At 31.7% G+C, this 27,874-nt stretch overlaps 1 protein-coding gene across 1 annotated transcript; it reads right to left on the bottom strand.

Moving 5' to 3' along the window:
• LOC113401875 (titin homolog) lies at positions 1-26,548 on the bottom strand. The gene is made up of 6 exons (XM_026641949.2): positions 26,413-26,548; positions 24,801-25,012; positions 21,924-22,137; positions 8,362-8,539; positions 869-1,005; positions 1-208 (listed from the first exon to the last, which is right to left on the bottom strand). The coding sequence occupies exons 1-6, from the start codon at positions 26,486-26,488 to the stop codon at positions 126-128; spliced, it is 900 nt and encodes a 299-aa protein (XP_026497734.1). The 5' UTR covers positions 26,489-26,548; the 3' UTR covers positions 1-125.
• Positions 26,549-27,874: the final 1,326 nt, after the last annotated feature.

The following is a 27,874-nucleotide window of genomic DNA, read 5'->3' as shown; positions in this document are numbered from 1 at the left end:
TTGAGACATTTTAAAATTTATATAATAACCACAAAATTTCCACAAAAATCTTTGTCCTTATACTATGATTAAATCTAGTCTATTTTTTACAGAATGTTGCGCGTACATAACGCGCTGGCTATATGTCAGCTGATGTAACTGCCAAACAAAATCAGCGATGGATGTAAGATGGACGCCTTTCCTCTTTGCATTGCTAGCGGATTCTCGCCTGTAACGATTTGAATAAATTGACAATTCGTAAAAATGTATATTCGAAAAAAAATTGTTGTGTGTTCTTATAGTATAAACATTTAACATAAAAATTAAAACTTATTTTTTTCTTTGACGTCAATAAAAAGAATGGATACTATTCAATTACTTAGAAAAAAAATTTTATTAAAATGAATCAGAATAATGATGACATTCCGTATGATATAAAATCGTTAATAAGAATGCCCATTATTCTAAATATAATTAATTGAATATTTTAGAAAGGCAGTCACTCTTACTAAAAGGTCATTGACCTTAAATAGCCGATATAATACCAGCCGCAGGATCTAAGATGTCATGTTTCTTGTGGCTGTAATTACAAAGGTTTAAGCACAACCTTCAAACCTGAATCCAAGCTTGATTAACTTTAAAATTTGCATTGAAATTTTTTTTATGCATTTTATGACAAACATTTATAGTAATTTTAAATTACATTACTACTTGGAAAAGAAAGTAAATAAAGACATAGTTGACTGTTATTCTTCACCTTGTCTATTATTTAAGGCTATTTTGTCAGCCTTCTAGGAAATTTCATGTCATTAATATACCTCAATAACAAGAGAAAGAGAATATTGCTTGGGTTATTTTTTTAATGAATATGCTTACTCTAAATACTTACCCCTGAGCACGTGCACAGATACTGCTGAAGCTGCGACATCCGCTAGTGAGCACGTGTAGTTACCGGAGTCATTTCTATTCGCATTTGCTATGTAGAGTCTTGACAAGGCGCCGTTAGATGTGGCTTCTGTCTTGACACTGTTGAAACGAGATCATTTACTATTAATTTTATACATGGCATTAAAATTTTATTGTCGACATTATTTCTAGTTAAATATACGCATGTTTTATATTGTATATTTGCACAATTGCTGTCATAATTCGATGGAACTTAAACATTACTGCAAACAGATACAGTATACAATTTTTCATCGTCTGTTTATTTAAAAAAAGCCACTGTTCTATTTTTAAAAATACATTTTATAAAATAACGCTAAAACTACCTCGGTTAAAAGTTCTTGACATTTTTAATAATATATAAAAGTCGGTCCATTTCAAACTGTAAGATCATAACTTTCCAAACGTGCCAAGTCACACGTAATGACACTTACGACCTGGAAACGTCTTAGAAATATATGGAATCAGTGTTTTAATTAAACTTATTCGATTTTTATAATTCTCAAACAAAATTCACGAGACTTAACACCGCAATATTTCTTTCAAATAAAACTTGCCCCCGAAAATGCCACATACGTTAACAAAGGACCGCAAACAATTTCTTTGTTCAAGTTTCTTGGATGCAAATTGGCAGTGAAATTAACGCTCAGATCGGCTATCCTTTTCGTTATGTTTCATGGAATTTCGTGATAGGGCTCAGTTCAATTACAGATACCATTGTTTCTGTTTATTGGTCCGTCGAGCCGGATAAAGGAAAGTTGATCGCAAAACAATATACTTCTATAACTCCTTTTGATTGCGTCGGGGATTTCGTGTTTCTATTCTTATAATATTGTTGGTTTGTATATTGTATATTTCCTATAATGATAAAATTTCAAAATAAATAATAATTAGTCAATTAAGAGTAAGCATCACCATTCGCTCTATTTGAACCAAAATGTCTAATTGGTATAGAACATATTCTTCGTTTATGCGATTGACTATAATTATTAAACTAGTTATAACTCTTTAGTGAAATACTATGTAGACCTGTATTCGTTTATTAGTTACCTGCTGCCAAAAATCAATGTGCTGAATTGTGTTTCGGTACAAGGTTTAGTGATATAGTGTAATTGTACGCACAGGGAATATGATATCTTAGGACTTATAATTACAATCGATTTGACGGTAAAGTATTTAAGTGGTTAGTAATTCCTACAAAGTCAGTTTTCAGGACATGGATTTTGCTTTTTTAAAACAAATGTTTTCAATCAAATTATACTCCGCATACAAAAAAATATCGCAACACAATTCCTTACTATGCAGATCTAACAAATCTCAAGAGTGAAGTTTTTCGCAGAAGCTAGCGACGGTGGCCGAACGTCGCTCTCGTTTGAGATTGAATAATATAACAATTTTAACAAAAGAACGAGTAACCTTGCTCTATTTAAGCCGCGTTTTAGATTTTAGCACAATTTGGCAACAGCGTTTATTACTATATTTATAAAGCGATTCTGAGTATTGCGGAATTTTATTATGAAATTGTGAAAAGATTTGTTTTAGGGATTAACTGGATTTCAGGGAACCTGTTAACCACCTAACCTTAAGAACCTTAGCCCGCGATCTCACAGACACTAATCTATTTATTATTTATTTATATTTATTTCAGCATTTCCTTTAGTTATTTTTTTAGCTTTAAGAAAGTATTCATTTGTTTTTGCTTGGTATTTATACTTTTATTAAATAAAAGTGTATTCTATTATATTATGCCATTAACAAATTTAATTATGATTTTTGATCCTAGTGTTTTCATCCTATTGTAGGTATTCTTTTATTAAAATTAAAACGTGTGGTTCCGTGAATCTTGCACTGTCATGATATTCGTTGTTACGTGAAGTTGATTAATTTTTAATAATAACTTTGATAACGAAATTAGTAACGCTGGTTCAAAAAAATCATTCAACTAAAGATAAGTTAGTTGGAAAACGAAATAAATGGAATTATTGCTAAAACAAAATCATGAATTGATAAAAAAAAACAGTTGTTACAAAATATTTATTTAAAAAATGCCTATCATCAGCCTCAAACTATGCATTCTATGATAAAAAAAGACAAAAAGTCAAAAGCATTTGAATCACTTAGTAATTCAAATATGCTCCAATTAAATTATTCAGCGGCTAAGCCCTGGGCGCCTGCCAAATTTGAAAGGCTTAATTTTTTAACACTTATTAAATAAATATTAAAAATAAATTTAAATGGTAAATGGATTGGTAAATTGGGCTCCTAATGGTAAGTTACTATTGAAATGGTCGAAGCTATAACACTATAGTCTATTTCAACCACAAGAGGACAAAAGCCAAATAAACAATATCTAAAATCGAACTGACTATTGAAATTTGCGAAAAAAATCGGTTTCAACGTTGACACTACTGTCGGAACATTGGAAGTAAAATTCAAATGGATATAAGCAGTTAAGTAGAACACTGTAATATTATAAATAAATTTATATTAACTAAGTACAGTCAGAAGAATAAGTGGTCCACAAATTTAATGAGCTATTAACAAATCGCATGGACTACTTAAATGTAAGGTTTGTTTATATTCATTTCTTCTTCGATTGGAATCGGCTGTACGGATTCGGACTAAAATGTTCGTTTTTTATATTTTTAATTGTGTAATAATTCTTTGTTTCAGTTTCGTTCAGTTGATTTCATAGCTGCTACATTATACACGACGCTCTTTATAAATACCATCTTTATTATCTGTATCATCAGATAAAGTGACCACAAATCAAGACGTCAGTTAGGACATCAGTTAGCAAAGTGATTAATCGCTTCCACAGATAATAAATGTATTTGATCTAAGCGCACATGTTTTATTTTAAATTATCAACAGCTGTAGACACGGTTGCGATTATTTCGTATAAAATGTTGCCATTAAAAGCAACAGATACTCGCGTCGACTGGAGAGAATTCAAAGCTTAGGATCATAAGCTGACCAATTAACGTCCTTTACTCACGCAATGTTAAAGTTTATATTCAAACAAAGTAAAATTTATCGTTTAAAAAAAAAGACTTATTGTATTTAATTTTTATAAAACCGTACGTAAAAAATATGTATTTAATTTTTTAAAAGCTTTATGCTCTTCATATTAAATGTTCCTACGGCGTAGAGAGTGAATTATGAAATCATTTTAAGGACAATATGAGAATTCTTTTTTTTAATAATAAAATATTACATTAATATTCATAATATGATTAAAATTCCTTTCTGTATAAGATTAAATATTTAAGCTGTTGCCTGTTTTCCGAATGTATGTTATAAATGTTATTTTAGGCATAAATATAATTGAATATATTTTGTTTTTTTTGATTATATTATAAAATGTCTTTATGTAATGTTTCGTTCATTTTCCCTGCTATATTGTGTAGAAAATATCGCTTTCATTGTGACGTTAGATGTATAAGTATTATGTCTGTATAACAAAGAGTATTCATATAATATTGTACTAGCTGATTTTATTTGTATCGGTTCAGCGATTTAAGTGTGACGAGGTAACAGGCAGAGTTTCGCATTTATAATATTAATATAGATAGTATATATTGTATAATAAAAGTAATGACAACGCGTTCTACACTATAATCATTAAAAAAGGTAAACTGATAACAATTTGATTTTTTTAAATTCGTTTAATAATGAAAAGTACTATGCACTTATGTAAATGAATTTTAAAAGTAAAACTTTATCTAAATACAAAATTGTAGCTAAATCATTAGAAGCGTTATCGAAATAAAAGAAAAAAATATTAATGATGATTATGATGTCATCCTGACTGGTTTCTACCATCGCGGCCCATTGCTCAGTAGATTAATTTTGAAACTGAAATAGCAGCAATAGTTTTCTTAATGAAATAATCACAAAAAAAATCACGCATACACTAAAACATCATTTTCTCATATGTAATCTATATTTGTTTTAGTGTATACATTACATACATATTACTTGCCTAGAAACAGAGCATATATGTTACGTCATTAACTTAATAAGTAAATAAGACTAAATTTCTCCAAATATATACAAAACACTTTATTTCCCAAGAAATTGTCTAAATTAAAGCTGCCCTTATTTATTTAAACAGCCGTTAAGATTTATGGGCGATTGTATTCATTAAGTCTAAATAGAAAAGGGAATTATCATTCCGTAGAACTTTAATTACACTTCCTTTGCTAATTATAATTTTTTTAATTTATTGTTCGAAAACAAGATGCCGTCTGACGGTAACAGGTAAATTTTAGCGATAGACAATTGTATAAAGAATAAAAAGAAATTCTTATGGGACGTCACACCATTCGATTTAACATAATATGTACTTATTGCCTAAAATGTTCCTTTTACACTCACTAACATACAAAGTAATGATGTTCGATAGTAATAAAGGTGGCAGGTGATTCCTTGATATGAATACGTAAATACTATCACTGTTTATCGTATTAACTGAAACTATATCGCTTTGGTTCTGAACCGAATTGAACAAAGAATAGATCTTATTCTGTTATTCCAGTTACACATCCGGAAAAATACTGATAATTTTTACATTGGTATTTTTTCAATAATATCGTTGTGAGGCAACCTGCGTATGTAAATTCAATTGAAAAATCATAGAATACTATTGGAGTATTATGTGATTTGTCTAAAGCATTTGATTGTGTAGAACACGAAACGCTTCTTTATAAGCTGAAATACAACGGTATTAAAGGTCTTGATCTCATTGCTTCATATTTAAGTTAAACAGTCCAGCAAGTTTTATTAATGACATAAAGTTTTCTGGATCTACGTTAAAAATTGATGTTCCACAAGGATCAATTTTGTGTCCCTTTCTATTTAAGGGTATAGTGTTGTTTGCTAACGATACTTTACTGATTTTTAAGGTCGACAGGAAAAAACTGAGTATGTAGATGTGAACGGTGTATTTTCACAGATACAGGATTGGTCTACAGTAAATAATTTAGTTTTGATGGTCAAAAAACAAAACGTGTGGCTTTTACCCTACCCAATTTTAGATAGCAAAATTATAATATATCTTTAAACGATGGCCGTCTTGATGTAGCCGATACTACGATGTTTTTAGGAATAGCATTGGATTCCAAACTTCAGCGAAGTCCTCATTTATCGTCCCTGACAGGAAGACTCAGCTCCGCAGCATACGCGGTTAGAAAAGTTAGACAACTAACTGATATAGACGAGCGGTGTCTAGTATATTTTGGTTATTTTCACAGTATTATGTCATATGGCAACAGCGTGGAGAATTAAGCTTCAACACTTTACAGGACAGGATTTCTGCACATCGAATTTACTGGATATCGTACATAGATTACAAATATGTCCACAATATTTTCATTTTTATTTACTGTTATGCGTAATTGATGTTATTATATAATAAATAAAGGAATTTGAATTAATAATATTTATTTTACTAACAAACAACAAAAAACTTTATTGTGTCCCGTTATATAAACAGGACAACAACACACACAGATAACAAATATACTTATTGTTTCTAACAAATCCATAAACATGCTTCACACACAAATTGTAGCTATAAAACATAGACAATATTTTGATACATAACAATAACATATCAGATGTCAATGTCTGCAGCGAATTATTGATATTAAGATAAAAATATTATATATATTCAATTAAAGTATGGCCAACGAATAAAAACTTATTTAAAATTTAGATTCTACTGAGAACCGGTAAGAAACTCAAATCATCATCATATCATTTATTTATTCTTTTTTCTCAATGTTCTACTTTATGAATTTAAATAAGCTTGACCTAATTATTTCATATGAGCGTCACTTCAGGTATTTAAAAATTGTAGGTGACCGTTAAATTGTATGTACTATTAGATCATAAAAACGAAACTAACCGAAAGATTATAAACAATCGAAATTAAATACGTTTTCTTTTGTGTTTTTTGACAGCTTACAATCTCGCGAGATAGATTATAATCTGGCGGTTTATTTATATGACTATATAAAATAATTATACGATGATATATATGACATATCTAAATAAAAATTTAAAAAACGCGTTTGTGTACAAAAGGGCGGGCAATGAATGCGTGACCGCATTCTACAAAACCTTCCTCCTGAAACCCAAAAGCGAAAAAGCGCGGCATTGGTATGTCAGCCTTACATAGTTTTGGTCGGGAGTTATAAAAATAATATACATATGTTTGTATCTTTGAAACAACATACAACAAATGATAAAAATAAATTTAAATAATTCAGCGAACACACAGCCAGTGATTACATTATAATATAACATAAATATTTTAAAAACTATATATATTTAATTTTAACTTCATTGCATATTTAAAAAGGTTTTATTGTAAAATATATTATTTTTTTAATTCAGTCACGTTTCTTCCACTCATGGACCACTGATCAAAAGAAAACTTCCTATAGAGTATTTTGAAATATTAAGGAATTCACGACGATGTTTTTATACATTGGGACGATGTTTAATTAAACTCAATTTTCTCCCTTTCTGACATCATTGATTTGATATTCAAAAGTAGAAGACAACATGATTTTAGCAATTACCGCTGTAAAAAAAATATTGTTAAAGCTGATATTTCATACTACTTTTATATTTAAAGTTTTCATACATATTCGTGTTCTAAAGCGATGTGAGAACAATAACGACTGGAAAGTTTAAACGACTTACAAATCATGTTTAAAAATATACGCAATTTAATTGTAGACATATTCATCATTGATTTTAATCTCATACCTACAACATAATACTGTATAATGAACGAGATTATACCTATTGAATAAATCGAAACGATTCGTTATAAATTACGGCATATAATTCCTGAACTCAAATGTAATATTTAAGGGTCTGCGGTTTTTATTTAAATACATATATATTATAAAATTATATCGAATTCGCTTTTATTTAATGAGCAATCATTACGCTTTAAAAATGACTATACATCTCGGAAGAATTACGAGTGTTTTAGTTTTTAAAGGCAGATGGAGTGCGGCGAGCATCACAGAGAAGCAACAAAAGCGAATACAAAGTCAAAAGCGAAGATAAATGCCCGTTATTGCAATATGATGCGTGTTTTGGTTAATACACGTAAATCTTAAATAATTTCACTTTAATCGTTAATAATTATTGACGTTTTAACAAATTGTTAATTACTACACACAACATTAAAGAAATATGTATTATCTAACGTTTTAGTTATTATTATTATAAAGTCAATATCCGAATCTAAAATTGTCCAAAATATCTTCCATCTTGAAACAGTCATCGAGTTTTGATACACCTTGAATTTTATTTAGAAAATTTTCAAAACCTCTGTTATTCAACCAAACAACTTTAATGCAAATAGTTCTTCAAATAAAATATCAAAGTCGAATATAATCAATATCAACATACCTAACGCCTCCTCTCTTCGTATCATAGTTGAGCAATCTGCCTCCATGTTTCCAGCTGACTTGCCGCGTTGGTTGTGGAACTTCGCTGACCACGCATCTCAGTTCTATGATCGACCCTTCTTTGTAGAATTTATCTTGTAGCGGTCGACCACGTTCGTCCACTATCTCAACTTTTGGCACTGTTAGGACAAATAAAGAAACATCAGCAAGGCAAAGCTATTATACTTTAAAAAGGAACGTTCATACAAAATTGTTTTTCAATAAATAAATATATATACTTTTTTATTGTTATATTTGTGTTCGCACACACATGTTGTCCGTGCGCTTGATGTTTATCTATTCTTAACACTTTAATTTCTATCTTTTTTTTTTTAATTTAAGTGTGCCATTTTTTATTACCAGACAGCATAGCTATAAGTCTAGTTGTGTTCCTTTTTTCTCTGTATAAATAAAGTCTCAATAAAATCCTAAGCGAACATTAAATGGTAGTAAAACCAATGTATTCAAAACATTATATAACTGAACTTTAGGAACAACCCCAGATTCAAAAATGTTGTTAGATTTCCCTATGGTGTCTTCCTTGTCAACGAAATGAACTTTAATACGCTTACTTTGTATATATTAGAAGTTAACCACATAAAAAGTCAAGATTCACATGCCACTCGAATATCTCGGTTCCATGATATTTAACACGATAGTAAAATCCCACAAAGGCTTTTTATATTACAAGTGGCCCAAATAAAAACTAGCACTTTTCTTTGTGTATTTCTCCTTCAATACAAAGATTTCATGTAAACCCTTATTTTATCCGTGCGAATAGGAAATAGCTGGTAATTTCATAAAATATCAAAAATATAAATATTAATACAAGATTATAACACATATGACAAAAAAAAATATCGATTTTTATACGTATTCATTGATTGTTATTAAAAGTATAAGGTACTTCGAATCAACAGACGGATAAAATGAGGTTCAGCAAATCTCTGCGCGCAATAATTATGCTTGAAAAAGAGTAAAGTTATCTCTTCATAAACAATGGACATACACTATTTAATTAGTTGTCACTACATAGTATAAAACAAAGTCGCGTCCCGCTCTCTGTCTGTTCATGTATATATTTAGGTCATCGATTTTAAACATTAAACATTTAATATAGATCAATATGGCCCTTTACAGCATGTAATTTAAATGCATATTTTCGAAGATATTACAGATTTAAAATGAAGGGTTCAAATAAAGGGTTACCATAGCGGTTTGTAGTATCAGCATTACACTCGTGCGAAGCCGGGCCGGGTCGCTAATAAACTGTATAAACTAAATTTATTGCTGAGTCATATCGGTAGAATATAAATTTGACGGTAGTCTGACGCTTTTTATTTTGGTCAAATTACAATGTAAAATTGGTTAATTTAATAAATTGTATTTTGATTATGATAGGCAAAAATTTTATTTATCGATACTTTTATTATAAATGTGAAAGTAGCTCTGTATGTCTGTGTGTCCGTCACAGCTAAATCACTGACCGGAATTTGATGAAATTTGGTAAAAGCAAACTAACGTAGACTACTTTTTTATACCTAAAACCCTTAAACGCGAGCAAAGGCGCGGGTGAAATCTAGTTTCTATATTTAACTGGAAATGTTAGTAACGCATTAATTATACCCAAAGACTTTAAATCTGGGATGAAACAGAAACATAAACTTATGGTAATCAACAACGAAATTAATTCTTAGAACTGGTTGAAACTAGTTTATCCCACCTTATCCTACCAGTATAAATAAACTTTGTTTATTAATATAGAACAGTCCTATATCACGACTAGGTTGCTTGTGACAATTTTGTCGTTCTATAAATTTCTAAGTTCACAATTAAGATCTCAGTTTATGTCTCATTTATTAATTTCTGCATGCATAAGAAATATGAGGAAAATAAAAATCTACTTTATTCAGGTAGGCTCGTGAGCTACGCTACCTCAAGGTCAATCAGGGAAAAACTATGTAGTTATTCTTTTCTACCAATCAAATGACATCAAAAATCTGAAAAGTCGTTAGCGCAATTGTTTCCGGTGTGCCTAGGAATGTAAAAGTCGCAAGTTCGATTTTGACCCATATTTGTACCATTGGGGTAATCCTCTCCACTCCTACCACAAGCTTAAAGCGTAAAGGGACCTTGCTTTTCCTAATATTCTTTAAAAAAATATAGCTGGTTTGTTATTGAAATACAACATAATAATCTATATAATACTGTAATGAGATGGCCCAGTGGCTAGAACGCGTGCATCTTAACCGATGATTTCGGGTTCAAACCCAAGCAACCACCACTGAATTTCATGCTCAGCGGTGAAGGAAAACAACCTGCATGTGTCTAATTTCAACGAAATTCTGCCACATGTGTATTCCATCAACCCGCATTGGTGGAATATGCTCCAAACCTTCTCCTAAAAGGGAAAGGAGGCCTTAGCTCGGCAGTGGGAAATTTACAGGCTGCTAATGTAAAAACAAATGTAAAATGAGTATATCTATGCCCCATTTATCAATGATCTCAATGTTTAAAGTGCGAATGTTTAGTTAGAGCTCTCATAAGCAATAATCCGTAAATTAACACGTAAAACAATATGATTTACGTAAGCTCCAATAAATTTCGAAACGTGACACTAGCCCAGAATTAACAAACACGGAAAGCAAATGTACAGTATTGTTCACCTGGCAATTGTAACGCTATATAAATACAGGTCCACTCGAATTTACACGATTTACCACTCTCATAAACATTTTGTTTTAAATTGTAATCGGATTTATACATTACAAAGCGCCTTATTCAAAAAACAATGTTATTTTTTTTATAATAAAAGTTGATACAATTTCGTTTTACTTACAATTATTTGAACACAAAACGAACAAACGACCCAATTCATAATTTTGTTTGATGAAATAAATGTTTTGTTTTGTTTTCATTTAAGTTTTTTTAAAGCTGCAATTCGATGAAAGTGTTTTAGATTTCACGAAGTTAAAGAATATGTCGGTAGTATGACATAATATACATCAAATTTATTCCAATATTTATTAAAATGGAATTTCATTAACATTGCTAGACGATAATAAATCTAACGGTCCTCGTTTCATCGAATAATACGAAAATATTTGACCAACAAAAATGGTAATATTTTACTTGTTAAAATGTCAATATAATCATGATTATATTATATTTTAACGACATTCCTACGACAAAATAATAAATTATTTAGCTTAAATAATAATCATGCGGTTATTATGAATAAATATTTTCTAAGGTCGAAGTAAATGTTAACGACTATTGGATCATCTTGGATCCTGGAATTTAATTTAAGCTGATATTATTAGTTATGTAGAGGCATGTGATATAGTAGGTTAATTTATTGGCAGACTATAAATTAATTATAAGAAAAAAAAAACACATTCAATTGAATAACTAACCGTGTAGTAAGATTTTCTTTAATATTTAATCTCTAGTCAAATTACCTGATACAGGTTTTAGTCATATTATTTTTGAATGCCTGGTGTAAAGGTTTGCCCCAAATTGATTTAAGATGTTTTTCTCTTTTATTCATAAATTTCATTTTATGACTATGATCACATTTCTTACAATTTCGGCCACGATGCCTAATAAACGTGATAAGTCAACTGTGTAGGAATTATACACTATATTTAAGGTGCTCAAGCTTGGTCGCAAATTTAGGCACACACACTCACTCCCATAATCCAATGGGATGGAAAATCCGGCAGAACTTTTTTTTATGATATTGGTTGGTGGACTAGCAAATAGGCCACCTGATGGTAAGTGGTCACCACCACCCATAGACAAAGGGCACTGTAAGGAATATTAACATTCCTTACATTACCAATTCGCCACCAAATTTGGGAACTAAGATGTTATCTCATATGGTTCAAACTGAAATACATCAATACCTAGTACTGATGAGTGGGTAGTACCTACCCAGACGGGCTTGCACAAATCCCTATCACCGAAACTACCAAATCTGGGGGATTGTAAACCGGATTATGTGAGACCCCTACCCACTAATACCACTGCGATTGTCCTTTGCATGGATTGAAAATGCTGCGGGATCGTGGCGATGTAACGCATCCGCGGCCCCGTTCGTGCATTGCTCTGCTTGTGGCTCGGCGGAGCTTTCCTCAGTGGGCAAAGGTGATCACCCACCCCTCCCTCCGTACTATTGTCACTAGACCAACGAGGTAGCCACAGGCTCTCGCTCTAGTCATATACTCGGTTACAGTTCACCATATTCTGCACATCATTGCTCATTACATACATACATTACATTAACAGCCTGTAAATTTCCCACTGCTGGGCTAAGGCCTCCCCTCCCTTTAAGGAGAAGGTATGGAGCATATTCCACCACGCTGCTCCAATGCCAGTTGATGGAATACACATGTGGCAGAATTTTGTTGAAATGAGACACATGCAGGTTTCCTCACGATGTTTTCCTTCACCGCCGAGCACGAGATGAATTATAAACACAAATTAAGCACATGAAAATTCAGTGGCTTGCCTGGGTTTGAACCCGAAATCATCGGTTAAGATGCACACGTTCTAACCAATGGGCCATCTCTCACACTGTCCATACAATGTATTTTGTACTTTCTTTTGCCAATCATAAGAACAATTAGCACTTAATCATCGAACTAATATTGTAAGTTGGAAAGTATCACGGCTAAATTGAACCGTTCACAATGTAATTTTACATAGAGATGATAGTTTGGTGCTCGGTTAAGGACAAAGGTATGTAAATTACGGGTCCTAACGGACACGAATGACGTGGATAAAATGTAAATATTATTTATTCAAGTAAACTCATATAGCACTTGAATCATTATGTTTCTGATTGAATTAAACATAAAGCTAACAATAAATCAATCTATACTAGTAGGGCGCCCGCGGAACTTCCCGTTTAATCGACAGATTTTTAGGAATTTCGAATTCCATGACAAGTTTTGTTTTGATTTCATTTCGCACGTTTTACATTTTTTTTTTTTTTTTTGTATACAGCTACAGCGCCGCTCTCTACCCGGCCAGTGACATTTTTCCCACTCTCTAAAATTAATTATTATTTGTTAAATTGTAACAATTTATTCAATTGCAATCAAGAATCCTCTTTATTTTTCTGCACATCTACTGTTAGAGCTCTTTAAAATAAGATCATAAACGATCTTCTACAAGCAGCTGTCATCTCATAATCACTGGGATAAAAATCGACTTACGCTATTCATGTATATTTATTAAGGTATACATATGTATAATATAACATGTCCTGACTGACTGATTCATAATCGCCGAGCGTATTATTAACGTTAGGGCTATGGAACTTGGTGAGTAGGATCGTTTTATTGAGTAGACACTCACTGAGGAAGGAATTTTGAAATTATGCACCTAATGGGATGAAATAAAGGTTGAATTTTAAATATAAATTAATTAATAATTAAATATAAATAAAGGCAGGTTTTTTATGGAAGTCTGTCATTTTTTAAGTTAGATTTGTTATTATTATTTTTGGGATACTGATAAAAAATCAGTAAATATCTATTTAATCGTTTCTGGATATTCTTCCTCTAAGGGGGAAAACAAGGGTTGACATTTGGTATATTGGTTAGTCTGAAAGTCCGTCAATATTGAAGTTAGAAGAATGAAATTTTATTTTTGGGCTACTGATTATAAATGCGTAGATCGTAATTAAGCGTTTGTGGATCTTCTACCCTAAGGGGTGAATACACACCAAAGAGGTCTTAAATTAACATAATATTTTAAGTTAATCCGTTAATATATTCAACGTCCAAGGAGCATAGCCAAGGCGAACAGCTAGTGTATTTATAAATAGACAAAGACAAGCAGTTCTCTTTTGTAACCATTGAACAAAAAAAAAAAGAATTATTATTTGAAAAAAGAATGTTCGAAACAGGTTGATTTTTATAATACGTTTATGTTTGTAAAACTTGTCGTGTAAATTTTGACCACTGAGCGAATACTTGCAACAGTAATCACGTTCTAGGCAATAATAAAAACAAATACTATGTTAAATAATATTTTGACGACCTCCATCGTGTAGTGTGTACACTGGTTTTAATGGGTAAGCCACTCCGATGTCCCGGGTTCGATTTCCGGCCGAGTCGATGTAGAAAAAGTTCGTTAGTTTTCTATGTTGTCTTGGGTGTTTGTGGTACCGTCGTTACTTCTGATTTTCCATAACACAAGTGCTTTAGCTACTTACATTACACAATATTTATTTTATATTTTTAATATATTAAAAGTATATAATAAGCTGAATGCAGAACTGTTTATATATAAATTGCCACTAGCTCAGTTTAAAAAAATCGTATTTGCTTTCCTGCTTAACAAGACGTACGATGAAACAGAAAAATATATTACTTCTATAACCTAATTTCAACTGACCCATACACACTTACACGCACGCACACGCACGCACACACACGCACGCACACGCATATACAGTAAGACGCACGAACACTCCCGCACCCACAAAAAAAACAAAAAAAGAACACTTAATTATAACCTACTTTAATTTAATTCATTATTTACCTATAAACATTTTACATAAGATACGTTTTGTAATACCCAGGCGATAGATCTCTTGTATATTTTAATTATTTCAACTTTCGGGGAGAGGACTGATTAACACAGCCTATTTAATTTAGCCTAGCTAGGATAGCCAGTACTTGACCTGTTTTTCTTTTGATGACCATATTATATTACACATTAAGTCTTTACTCATAGTGCAATCATATAATAGTTTATAGATGTTTTTTTTTGTGTGAAATAAATAAAAGATAAAATATATATATATATATTTGTTAATCTTTTATAAGTATTCAATTTCCATATATTTTTTATTTTTCATTACATTCGATTTTTAAATTCATAACTATTTATATAATCTCATTTTACTCAAAATGAAAAGCAAAATACAAGTCCACAACTAATTTAGGTGAGTAATTACAAACACCGATAAAATTTAAATTTTGATAACTAATCCAATTTACATATAAAATATACTTAAACGTAATACATTTAAAATCTGTGTTAAGGGTAACAAAACCTGTATGAAATCCTTAATTGCATACAGTAAGGTAAGTTAGTATTTAGTTTTTGTTAATCCTTATTAAGATTATTTTATAGAATTTACTTGGAGATAGGCCTTTGTGCACGTCAATCTGAGGAGACAGATCCGATTATATTTATAGAGTAACTGAGCCAATGTAACTGCAGGTACAAGGAACAGAACTTTCTGGGATGGTAGCCCATTGGCGATGTAAGAAATTGTAAATATTACAGCGACAGTATCAATTTGTCAGCGTCAGTAAAAATTAACGGCTTATCCGTAAAAACAAAACAGACCGAATTATTATTGCGTTTTTAATATTAGTATGATGATTATATTTTGTTTTAATCTCGGTTCTTAGCAGAACATAGACGTGTAACTGTAGACTGAGATCGGATTATGCTCGGTATAAGAGTGACCATAATTTTAAACTCTAATCCTTGAGTCGGGTATTCGTGCAAAGTTAAATCTCATTATCTTTTTCAAACTTCTAGCATTGGTTTTTGAACTATTTATTTAACCTTTTTTTAAATTGTACGGAAAAAGTTACTTATATGAACTAAAGATTATCGGCTTAATTTTATATAATATTGCGTGAATTTGATAAAATATATATACTCTATTCTATCCATAAGAGGACAAAAGCCGAATTACAACATTTGACGGCAAATTGACGCGGTATCATTGGTCGAGAGCTTGATTAATTAACGATATTCAAAATGGATTTGCGAAAAAATGACGTTTTGTACGTCGACGAAACTGTTACCGGAATGTTTTGGAATTAAAATTAAATTGGAAATAAGTAGTTAAGTGTAATAGTGTTGTGTTATAAACAAAGATATATTATCATAAACTTTTAGTAGTGCACAACATAGCTGAGTTATTAGCGAATCGCATGAAATACGTAAATCTATGGTTTGTTTATCTTTTTTCCTACTTCAATTGGAATACGTAGAGGTGTTTTTCATTCCTTATCGTTCATTAACTTTCAAAATGCGTACATGTCTCTCAATGCGTAAATTATGCGTTAGAGAATATCTTAAGCTGCCACTATTCAAGGACCAATAACAATGCAATAAAAATATCACATTACATACTTAGTTGACTTTACGATCACACCGTTCAACATCTGAAGATAATAACTATTACATACCATTTTGATTCGAGGGTAGTCTTCGACTTCAAGGGGTATTGTCTTTACGACTGCTGATTATTACAAAGTTTTTGATAGGATCATTAGTAAATTTATGACTCAACTCTATTTCGGTTCACGTATATTCGTATGTAATATAATTTTATCACTAACGATTTTAGTTTATATTTTAATGTATCTTCAAAATACTAATAAATTCTAAAGTACCTATGCTCTATGTACCAGTAGTAGGGCTTTTTGTAGGTCCATCTGTGGATAGGAACTAGTTAGTCAATGATTTACCGCCAAAAATAAATATTACGCCATAAAGTTTGAACACAAAGTGTGCTAATTTAATTTCAGGCATAACGGACATAACGGCATCGATTAAGTTCATTAAAGTTAAGAAGCTTAAAGCTTGCATCAAATAGTCATTGACTTACTGATGATTATTATAAGTGTTGCGTGGTAAGCTATAACAGACCTTAAGGTCTCCTACCTCGAACAGCACACTAAGTTTAACACCAAATACGTTTCCTTTTTCCGAGATGGCCCAGTGGTAAGAACGCGTGCATCTTAACCGATGATTTCGGATTCAAACCCAGGCAGGCACCACTGAATTTTCATGTGCTTAATTTGTGTTTATAATTCATCTCGTGCTTGGCGGTGAAGGAAAACATCTTGAGGAAACCTGCATGTGTCTAATTTCAACGAAATTCTGCCACATGTGTATTCCACCAACCCGCACTGGAACAGGGTGGTGGAATATGCTCCAAACCTTCTCCTCAAAGGGAGAGGAGGCCTTAGCCCAGCAGTGGGAAATTTACAGGCTGCTAATGTAATGTAATGTAAAACGTTTCCTTGTAACGTTAGAGACTTATATAAACTTTGCAGTAAAAGTCAAATATTAAATGTTTTTTTATTTTGATTTATCGTATAATCAGTTATATGATTATATTTAAATCGTAAAATTGTAATCAGTATATTATTTACACATGCTTATAACCTGTTAGTATTCAGTCATCGAAATATAAATTGTATTTGCGATAAAATACCGACCAAATATACGAAAATATTTGATTTCATACAGTTATTTTGGCATGATATTGAACCGCAAAACGTACCGTTGCTGTCTGGAATGTTGGCATCGTGAGTTCTCGTATGAATAAAAAACTGGGAACGCTTGGAATGCATTTATTATGAAAACTCAGAGTCGTGAGATGATTGCGAAACATTATTTACTGAACATAAATAGATCATAATATTTCATTAAATGCTGTAAATTCCTGTTCACTCTTCCCTAAATTGTAATTTCCACCCGCAACCCCATCCCATTTGGTTGTGTATTGTAAAAGGGGGGGGGGGTGTTGTATTTGTTGTAGAGCAAAAGATAGATAGACGATAGATAGATAGATGTTCTGAAGTTCGCTTCTATCATTTATTCTTCAATATGCTGTTTAAAAGAAAAAATACTATTTAGAGTCTTTATCTTGTAACGCATATATGAATATTACACGCACAAACCCACGGATACAAACGCAAACACATACTCAATCATTATTTTAATGGCGCAAATTACAATTTATGTAAATTATATATTGAAATTGTAAGATTATGATGTTTTATTATAATAAGTAAGATTGTACTATTCTTTTTATGGGAAAAATTCACGTTCGTATTAAAATCGTACGGATTTTATACCTACACCTTATAGACACTACACTTTGACTTTCATAGACGTCCTTCACATGGTCGGTTAACCTTCGAGGCACGACCTAAATCAGCTCTTTCAAAGCCACCCTAGTAAATGTCATTACGCATATCACATTACTGGATATATTAAGATAATTCGTGACCAAACGAAAAAGTCTTTTGTCACTTAGAAAACAAAACCTTTCGAATTACGATATTTTGGTAACATTTTCTATTTAAGATATTTTTGTTATTTATTCGCTGGCCATCGACGCAAGATTAGCTTTCTGTTATCTAGACGAGAATTGTGCTTGGAATTTTATCTCTCTCATTGTTTGACCTAAGAATAAAGACTACCTTAGAAATGGTCTTACAATAGCTGGTGTAGAATATAACATTTCACGAATATAATTAAATTTTTTCTTGTATAAAAGAACAATAAAAAAATTACAAATTAAATCATTAAAGCGTGAATTTAATTATATTAAACAAGGTAGACATTATTTGGATTTCATTAAATTTTTCTCGGTAACCCCTATTAAAAACTTTTTTTAAATGTAATTTTTTCAATGAAAAGTAATGTCAATTTGCTTAAGAAAAAAAAAAACAATTAGCAATAATATTAAGCAATATACGAAGTACCCTCTGTTTTCGCATTTATGATCCTTTTTCCAAAAATTTCCATTACAAGATTTTTTATTTTATATAATAATATAATACCGAGAGAACCTTCGGCTTATTTTTGCAAAATATTAATATTTTATAAAAAAAAAATTTAAGTCATATCCGGCCATATTATACAATCGTCCAATAAGTAAATACGGAATAAAACGTTGCTCAGCAGATAATTTCTCCGCAAAGTGAACATAGTCACAGGAAAAATTTACAGCAGCAGTCCGAAGTGTGGCATAACTTGGCAGTCTTCACACGGCCTTGCCCAAACAAATAAAGCTACTGCTCCTGCAAATTACTTCTGCCCGGTCTTTTCCTATTGCCGTGACGATTATAATAGTGAAAGAATGTTGAGGGTAACATTTGGTCACACACTCAATATCACCTAAGAAGACTGCCGTCAAAACGACATCGATCAATCAGAATTAAAGTTTGTTTTTGTAATATATAGGCAAATAGGTCATCTGATGGTAAGTGGTCACCAACACCTTTAAACATCTCCAATGCGCCACTAACCAAGGGATCTATGTTTTTATGTGCCTAAGCCATACACAACAATACAAAGTATGCTGCTTGGCGCAATATATAATGAGTAGGTGGTTACCCACCCGTCTGAGTATCTACTCAGACGGGATTAAATCCCTACCCCAAGTAAAGATACTGATTGTATTTATTATTCATATTAAAATATCATTTATAGAATTATATATTTATTATGTACCAATTTACAGCAACAAGTCTGAATGCTAATATTTTCAATTTAGTTTAAATTAATACTATAGAGCGCCATATATTTTTACTAGCAACTAACTATTCTCATTCATGTTTATGATAATGATAGTTTAAAATTAGATTGCATCCATGTGTATTTATGTTTCCAAATTAATTTAAACATAACGCAATCTATTTTTAATCTTGTTTAACACGATAGCACTTTTTTTTTTTAATATGGCAAACCAGAATTACTTAAATTTATTTTTATTATCTAAATAAAATATTGTATAATAAAATCCGCCTGCGAATGAAATGGTAAGAAAACTTCGTTAAACTCGCTTTAGTTTTTCGATGCAGTCGAGTCGATGGAGAAATAGAACATTTTATTTGAAAGACATCAGCTAAAACTTGGAGATCTAACTAGGTAGAACCTTTATGCCACTTCTGCCTTACTCGCTATTTTTAAACTAGTGGACCAAGTGTCCTTCGACTTTGGGATTTCTGTGTCTAAAGTCTAGGTATGCTATTTGAATTCATACGGCCATGAATTTATAAAGTTCAACTATTTCAAAGGAATACATTAATATATATTCAAAGACGTTTTCATGCAATACATTTTATACAAAAGAATAAACACCTGAGCCATTATAAGGTCGCATTTTACCGACCTCGTTGTAAACACGGCAAATAATGTACTTGGGGTATTTTTATATATTTCAACCAATTTAGAGATATAACAAGTTAAATAACACGCCAAGACGTTTTGAAGCAATACTTGGGTTATAAATGTTCTTTGAGAAAATCACCCTTCCAGCTACTTTAACCGCAAACGCTGACAAAACTATAACTGAAAACTTTGTATGGAAGATTTGTATAACTCTGAAATATTCTCAGAAAAGTTTACAATCCATCTGTTGTTAAAGTTTACTTGGATTTATTTATAGAAAGTAAATTAACAATCTAAAAATGTCGCTCTACTGGACTAACGTCTCTTATCCCTTTAAGGAGATGATTTTGGAGCTTATTTTTGCTGTATTGTTATTTTGTTGTAGTTGGTACAATATTCTGTGGCAAAATTTAATTGAAATAAGACAAATGCGAGTTTCATCCTAAAAATAATTATAAACACAAATTAAGCACATGAAAATTCAGAGGTGCTTGCCTGGATTTGACCCCAAAATATCGGTTAAGATGCACGCGTTCTAGTTAGAGCGCGTTCTAATTTCATTAATTTCACACATATTAAAATACGTGTTAAATAAAAAAAGAGGAAAAATCGGAGGCTTTCACTTAAATATATACACCTTAGATAAGGTAACTGATTACAATTACTGACATTATATCTATAGTATTATAACATCAATAGCTCGATGGCTTCTGGACCGCAGGGTGACGTGACGTAGCTGGCTATTGATCCTGACCTATTGGAGTATTGGCTTTTCCACTCCTAAATTGTTTGCACTTATGTAAGTGGAAAATTCAATAAACTTGTATGCTTTGCTAGTAACAGTTATATGAGGGATTTAAGGATACAGTCTGGGCTACTGGATTTGCAGTTTAATTTGTTTTTATAATTCATATCGTGCTCGTTTCTGAAAGAAAACGTTAAAGGAATCAGCTGTTTTGGGAATCAAAACGCAATAAGCTCCCAATCTTCTCGTCAAACAATGGGAAGCCTTAGACCAGAAGTGGAGAATTTATGCATAAAAAATATTTTTTGATAATTTATATGTATGCATTCCTATTCCATTTGTATGATTTCAATTAAACTCTGGTGTCATGAAGCTATCTGACTTCCATACAATCATGGTAAAATGTTTACGTGGCGCGCAAATCGTTTATCAATATGTGATACAAAAAAGGAAAAAAAGTTTAACACACACATCACAATACATACACCAACAAACGATTTTTTTTTGAGATAAGTACACTCACATAGACTGTAAAAAATATTTATATTATCTATATTTATCTTTGTAGTATTGATATTGGTGTAATAAGTGTAACTTATTATTTTTTAAATTAAATTTCGAATAGTTCCATACGTGTAAACTAATCGACTTTTACGAAACTCACGGGTTAAGACGGAATAGCAATTTTTGTTACAACGTGACACGTCAAGGTTCAATGTGAATCTTTAGAAATAAATTAGCAACAAACTATCTTGGATCAGCCGTATTTTCTTAACAAATCAATTTAATAATATGTGTAAAGTAATTATATAAAATTTTATTCTTACCAACGACGGCGAGATGAACTCTTCTCACGAGGGGAGGATGCGTCGACATCTGACATTCATAATATCCTTCATCTCTTTCACTCACATACTGAATGAGTAAGCGCCAATCATTAGGATGTTCAAACGCCAAAGAATATCTGGAGTCTGCTGAGTATGTATGACGACCGAACGAAAGTAAATGCAGGTCATCTCCTCGCCTTCTTACCCAGGATATCTATGGAAAAATTCAAATAAAAATATGTTAGTATATTCCATTGATATTTGTTAACATCATTTAGCCAATCCTTTTCCATTGCTGGTCATAGAACTCTCCTAAGATAAGCCAAAGGATCTCGGCCTTCTTCATCCAATGAAAGCCCAGTTTTAAGTATTTGTTACGACTAATTAAAATCTATACTTTAAAACGAACTGCTACCTCAAAATCGGGTAACCAAATTTGATGTCAACACAAAATATTAAATAAATGCCTATTTTGTTTGTATTCTATGCGTCCTCCCGTTGGATCGTTTGAGTTAGGACTTTGTACAGTTGTTATTAATACTTTTAGTGAAAGTTTAGTACCATCAACGTACAATAGGTAGCGCGCGATCCGTATAGATTACTTCATAAAAAAATATCAGTATTTCAACACATGCCGCTTCAGCTATTCGACAAAATTAATAAATTCAATAAGGTGTTTTTAAATCGCACTTCTCTGTGAAAAGAAAGAAATCAACATATACTTTATTCAAGTAGGCTTTTACAAGCATTTTTGAATTGTCATTTAACAAACTATTTTAAGTAAAGCTACCACTGGTTCGGAATGCAGATTCTAGCGAGAAGATCCGGCAAGAAACTCAGTAGTAACTAGAGATTTAATTATTTTTGTTTTTTTTTTATTTGGCTACAATTAATTTTCAAAGGGCTGGTCTGACAACTTTTTTACCATTGGTGCGTCTGAGCACTTCGGCGTTTAGGCAGGAAAACAACAAACTATACTAACAAGAAAACAACAAATTATACTATATGTAGCATTTCCCCGTCGTATTGCAATTCCGCGCTCCGTGAAAAATAATCCGGCTCTTGTCACCGGTGTATGCAATGAGGCGGTATATGTCAATTACATTATCACTAGCTATTCATATTTGTATTCGATTGTACTCGTACATAAGTTTATGACATGCTGTCTATATCTATATGTATGTATGTATGTGTATTTTTTATATATGTACGTGTATATCTATATATGTATGTATGTATGTATGTTTATTCTTATGTATGTATATATCTGTATATGTATGTATGTATGTTTTATATGTTTTGATATATATGTATTTGTGTAGTATATTTATCTTGTTTAGTGTAATAATTTGTGTATAAATATAATTTCATATAGTATTTAACTTCTGTGCTGTACACGCGCTTTCCGCTTTTTCACATTAACTCCTCCATGCTGGTTGTCTGGAAGAAATCGCTCTTAAGCGATAAGACCGCCTGTTGTACTATTCTTTTTTTTTTTAATATTGTGTTATTGAATGTAAGTTTTTTTTTTTCTCGTGTATGTACAATAAAGAGTTATTATTATTATTTTACATTAAATATTCTTGCACGATTACTCCAAGATCAAAGTTACGTGATTGTGAAGTGAAGTCAATATAGAACATGAGCCGAGATCGCCCAGTGGTTAGAACGCGTGCATATTAACCGATGATGTCGGATTCAAAACCAGGCAGGCACCACTGAATTTTCATGTGCTTAATTTGTGTTTATAATTCATCTCGTGCTCGACGGTGAAGGAAAACATCGCGAAGAAACCTGCATGTGTCTAATTTCAAAGAAATTCTGCTATATGAGTATTCCAAACCGAATTGGAGCAGCGAGGTGGAATATGCTCCAAACCTTCTCTTAAAGGGAGAGGAGGCCTTAGCCCAGCAGTGGGAAATTTACAGGCTGCTAATGAACATTAAGTGTGTCGAAACTATTATAAACCTACTTATATTTATATCACCAAGGTATTTTTCTTGTATCACTCATTATTACAGCTTTGTATATTTCGTAATTATTGTATGGTTGTTGAATTTTGATTTGATTGAGTTTCATAGTGGATAAACCAGCAGCTCGCACGGTAAGCACCGATCTACGCTTACATTGTATAGTTAGCAACGTTTTGACCTCCTGAGAAACGGCTTGTCGTCCCTTAAATTAATCGTTTATTTAACCTTTATTGACTACAGATAATTCGTATTACAAATAATGGACTTAATGAATATTTGTCGAAATATAATTCTATGTCAGTCAACTTTTGGGTTACGAAAAAAAGTATACCACCGAAAATTATGACTTTTTTAAAAATATTGCAAAATTGGATAATTTTAAGGAATTCCTCCCATTAAAAGTAAATCTTGTGCTAGAACTGGGGATGACAATGGTCTGAGGGATAATGATCGAACCTCCGACTTTTTACAACGCTAAGTGGCCCGTAAACCACTACGCTGTATAATATAAGAATAGCATACCAAGCCTTCAAATTTAGTGTGTAAAATATCTTTGAGTTGACACTTATTGTATTAGATATAAACTAAAGCCGCTCACCCACGGCGACTTTTTGCAGCGATGCTATTAACGCGCATTAGTCGCATTTGTAACCCACTATAGAAGTGATCGCTGTGCTGCTACCGCGCTACTGCATCGCGACTGTTTCTGTTTGTTTGTTGAAAATAATGGAGATATTGCCGTTACTGAATCGCGTTTACATCGCAACAGAAGCGAGACGGTATCGTGTTTGCATCGCGACTGAATCGTGATTACGCGTGTGAGAGCCCACAGCTAACGACCGCATCGCGACTGTATCGATGCAAACGCGTCACAAATCACTTGTCACTATGGAAGTAAACTTACGGTTTTTTCGCCTAAATCATGCACTCGACAATGCAAGTGGACTCGGCTTCCCAACTGTGCAGTTACATTGTTCGTGGAAGCGTCATCTTCAAAGAAAGGCAATGGCTCCGATGTGGTCGTGGAAATGTCTTCTTCCTGATCTTCGTACACCTCCGTGAAGACTTCGTTCCAAAACGGCCCCTTTATCACATTCTTGTCACCGGTTTTGAAATCTGAACGAAATGCAAAATTTGTAAATATTAAAAGTATTACGTCATAATGTAATTTATATAATAGTACTCAGGGATAACGTAGCTTTCTACGGGTGAAAAATATTTAAAATTCGATCATTAGTTCCGGAGATTACTCCTTACAAACAATCCTCTTTATAATATTAGTAGAGACAAAAGAAGGCAAAAGATTAATTTTCGTTTGATGTAATATAAGAAGCACATTCGAACGACAAAAATATATATTTTTATTTATTATTATAAACGAAAATACCGTAAATTTTTATAACGTAAACGGTTGAAACTGACTCAGTAGAAAATTTTCTAAGCGTCACATTATTTTTCAACTTTGCCATTTGAAGACTCCCGGAAAGCAGAAATAAGCGAGAATGCTCGTATAAAATTGCGAAAGGCGAGACAAACGAATATTAAACAAAAATAAAATGGACACTTTAATATTTGTTGAGGAAAGAAAATTTAAAGCTACAGAGTTAAGTGAGGATGTTTCGTTTAAAACGAATGTTGTTTTATATTTGAATTGAAATTCTATAACAGCACTATCGGGAACGACAGGTCTTGACTATCATAATAAAACGTTTAAAAATAAACACTTAATTATTATAATTGAATTATAAAAATATACCTAAGTGATATTTATTTTAGTGTTCTGTAAAATATTTATTTTTATTCTAAAAAAAGGACACGCGTTTAAAATCAAGACTAAAATTTAAAAAAAAAAATTTAAAACACTTTCTGAGCTAAAAAACTGTCGTTAAATAATTAGTCTCTTTACTTTTATTACAAATTTTCTTCTCCAACTTGCTTGTAAACATGTTGTACGAGTGGATACAATAAAACCCCAAGGGGTCAAGAACATGAATGACTTTAAGTGGAATGAGCTATTTAGGCTCAGTATACGGACATAAAATTAGACCAATATATTCTTGGATTTAACCTGAGTTAAGGATTTATTTTCTTTGTAATTGGAATACTCAGAGTTAATATATTAATAAATTAGCTTCATATTTTTTAAATACCAATTTAAATTCCTAATTAAATGATTTGATTGTAGATTTATTTATTATTTTTTTAAGTTGTGAATATCGATATAAAATCTATGAATAACGTCACTAATATCTTATTCCAAATTCAAAACAAAATACGTTCTTATGAATTATCTAAACATAAAGAACTTGAATGAGCGAATACTAATTAATGTTGTTCCTAATAATAGTGGCCATATTGCATTAATAAATAATAATTACCAACAATTGCATTGTAAACCAACTTGATGAGTGGCTTTAAAGCAGTAATAAAGTACCATAGAAACAGTTCTGTACATAGAATAATTAATAACTATGAATATTAATAATCTTCTCTTCCTTAACAATAATTATAGTTACCTGGTATTTGGGGAGCGATCACGCATAATGTCCTGGTGAGTAGTGCGCTGAAGACGAGCAGGGCAGCTGACGTCATGTTGTCAATCGCTAGCAGACGCCATAGATTTCATCTGGCTAGACGCCTTTGTCCCTATAAAAATAGTTATTTTTATATGTTACGAATATATTCCAGCCCGAAGATTGAACCAAAGATTTAACCCTCGAGCTTTCAGCCTTATAAGTTCGATACTAATCCCGTTAGAGCTAGACTAGACGCAGTCATGCAAATATTAAAATACAATGAATACCGTGCCAAGCTTCCTCAAACCTAAGAAAATTTGTTCTCAAATGCTTTTTGTAACACTTTATTATATCTTCAAAGATAATATATTATAAAAGAAATAGATGAACAAAGTGAAAACATTTGTTTATGAGAACTGCCTAATATAATGCGTAGGTAAAGATGTTATTAAAACTTACTGTTAATAACAAATAGATTAAGATTATAAATATATTTTTCTTTCCAATAAAGAATTAGAATATAGTACCCGTGACTTAAATTAAAATATAATCGTAGATTATTTTGATGTAATATTTTGGTATATTTCTAAAGTCTTGCAATTTTAGATAAACTAAAAAATCTGTTTTTCCAGTTATGTTAAATAAATACAATAAATTACGTACTGGTATATACCAGGACAAATAATCTTTTGTTCATATTATAGTTGTTAACATAAGTTTAATTACTCTTTTTTATGATATCGTTTGGCGGACGAGCAAATGGGCCACCTGATGGTAAGTGGTCACCATCGCAAGCGCTGTAAGAAATATTAACCATTCCTTATATCGCCATTGGGCCACCAACCTTGGGAACTAAGATGTTATGTTCCTTGTGCCTATAGTTACACTGGCACACTCACAATACTGAGCACTGCTGTTTGGCGGTAGAATATCTGATGAGTGAGTGGTACTTAACCAGAAGGGCTTGCACAAAGCCCTACCACCAAGTAAAACTACCTACCCTAAGCCTACCTAACCTACTACCAACTTAATTAAAAATATATATTATTACTTGGACAATTTATCTTCAAATTCACAAGTTTGTTAAAGACTATTATATAAATATTCATAGGTGCAAATCTCCTCAAATGTAATATTTATCTTGCAATTCCTACTTTAGACCTGGTTACATTTATATAATATAGTATACAAAATATAAATAAGCAAAACTAGACAATATATTATAATCAATGTAAAAATAAGAATATTCGTGTAGCCTACCAGAGCAACATAGTCACCCAAGTGATACATTTTTCAAAATGAGAATATAAAATTAAAAAATCAACACAAGTTATCGAGTGCAGCTTAGTGATGAGAAGTGTCTTTTAAAAGTTGATACTAAAAGAAACTTACAAAAAGTACTCTGATTAATTGATAAATAAATTATCCAGTATTGCGTGACATAAATATTCGCCTTATATTT

This window comes from Vanessa tameamea, chromosome 23 (assembly GCF_037043105.1).
Source record: "Vanessa tameamea isolate UH-Manoa-2023 chromosome 23, ilVanTame1 primary haplotype, whole genome shotgun sequence".
NCBI lineage: Eukaryota > Metazoa > Arthropoda > Insecta > Lepidoptera > Nymphalidae > Vanessa > Vanessa tameamea.
Note: the sequence above shows the minus strand (reverse complement) of the source record. Positions and strands in the feature narration are given on the sequence as shown.

Excerpts from the sequence above, each read along its gene's own strand:
- LOC113401875 (XM_026641949.2), bottom strand. The coding sequence starts at position 26,488 with ATGACGTCAGCTGCCCTGCTCGTCTTCAGCGCACTACTCACCAGGACA. Across the intron at positions 22,138-24,800 it reads ATGATTTAGGCGAAAAAACC|ATATCCTGGGTAAGAAGGCG; the intron begins GTAAGTTTACTT and ends ATTTTTCCATAG. Across the intron at positions 8,540-21,923 it reads AGTTCATCTCGCCGTCGTTG|TGCCAAAAGTTGAGATAGTG; the intron begins GTAAGAATAAAA and ends TTGTCCTAACAG.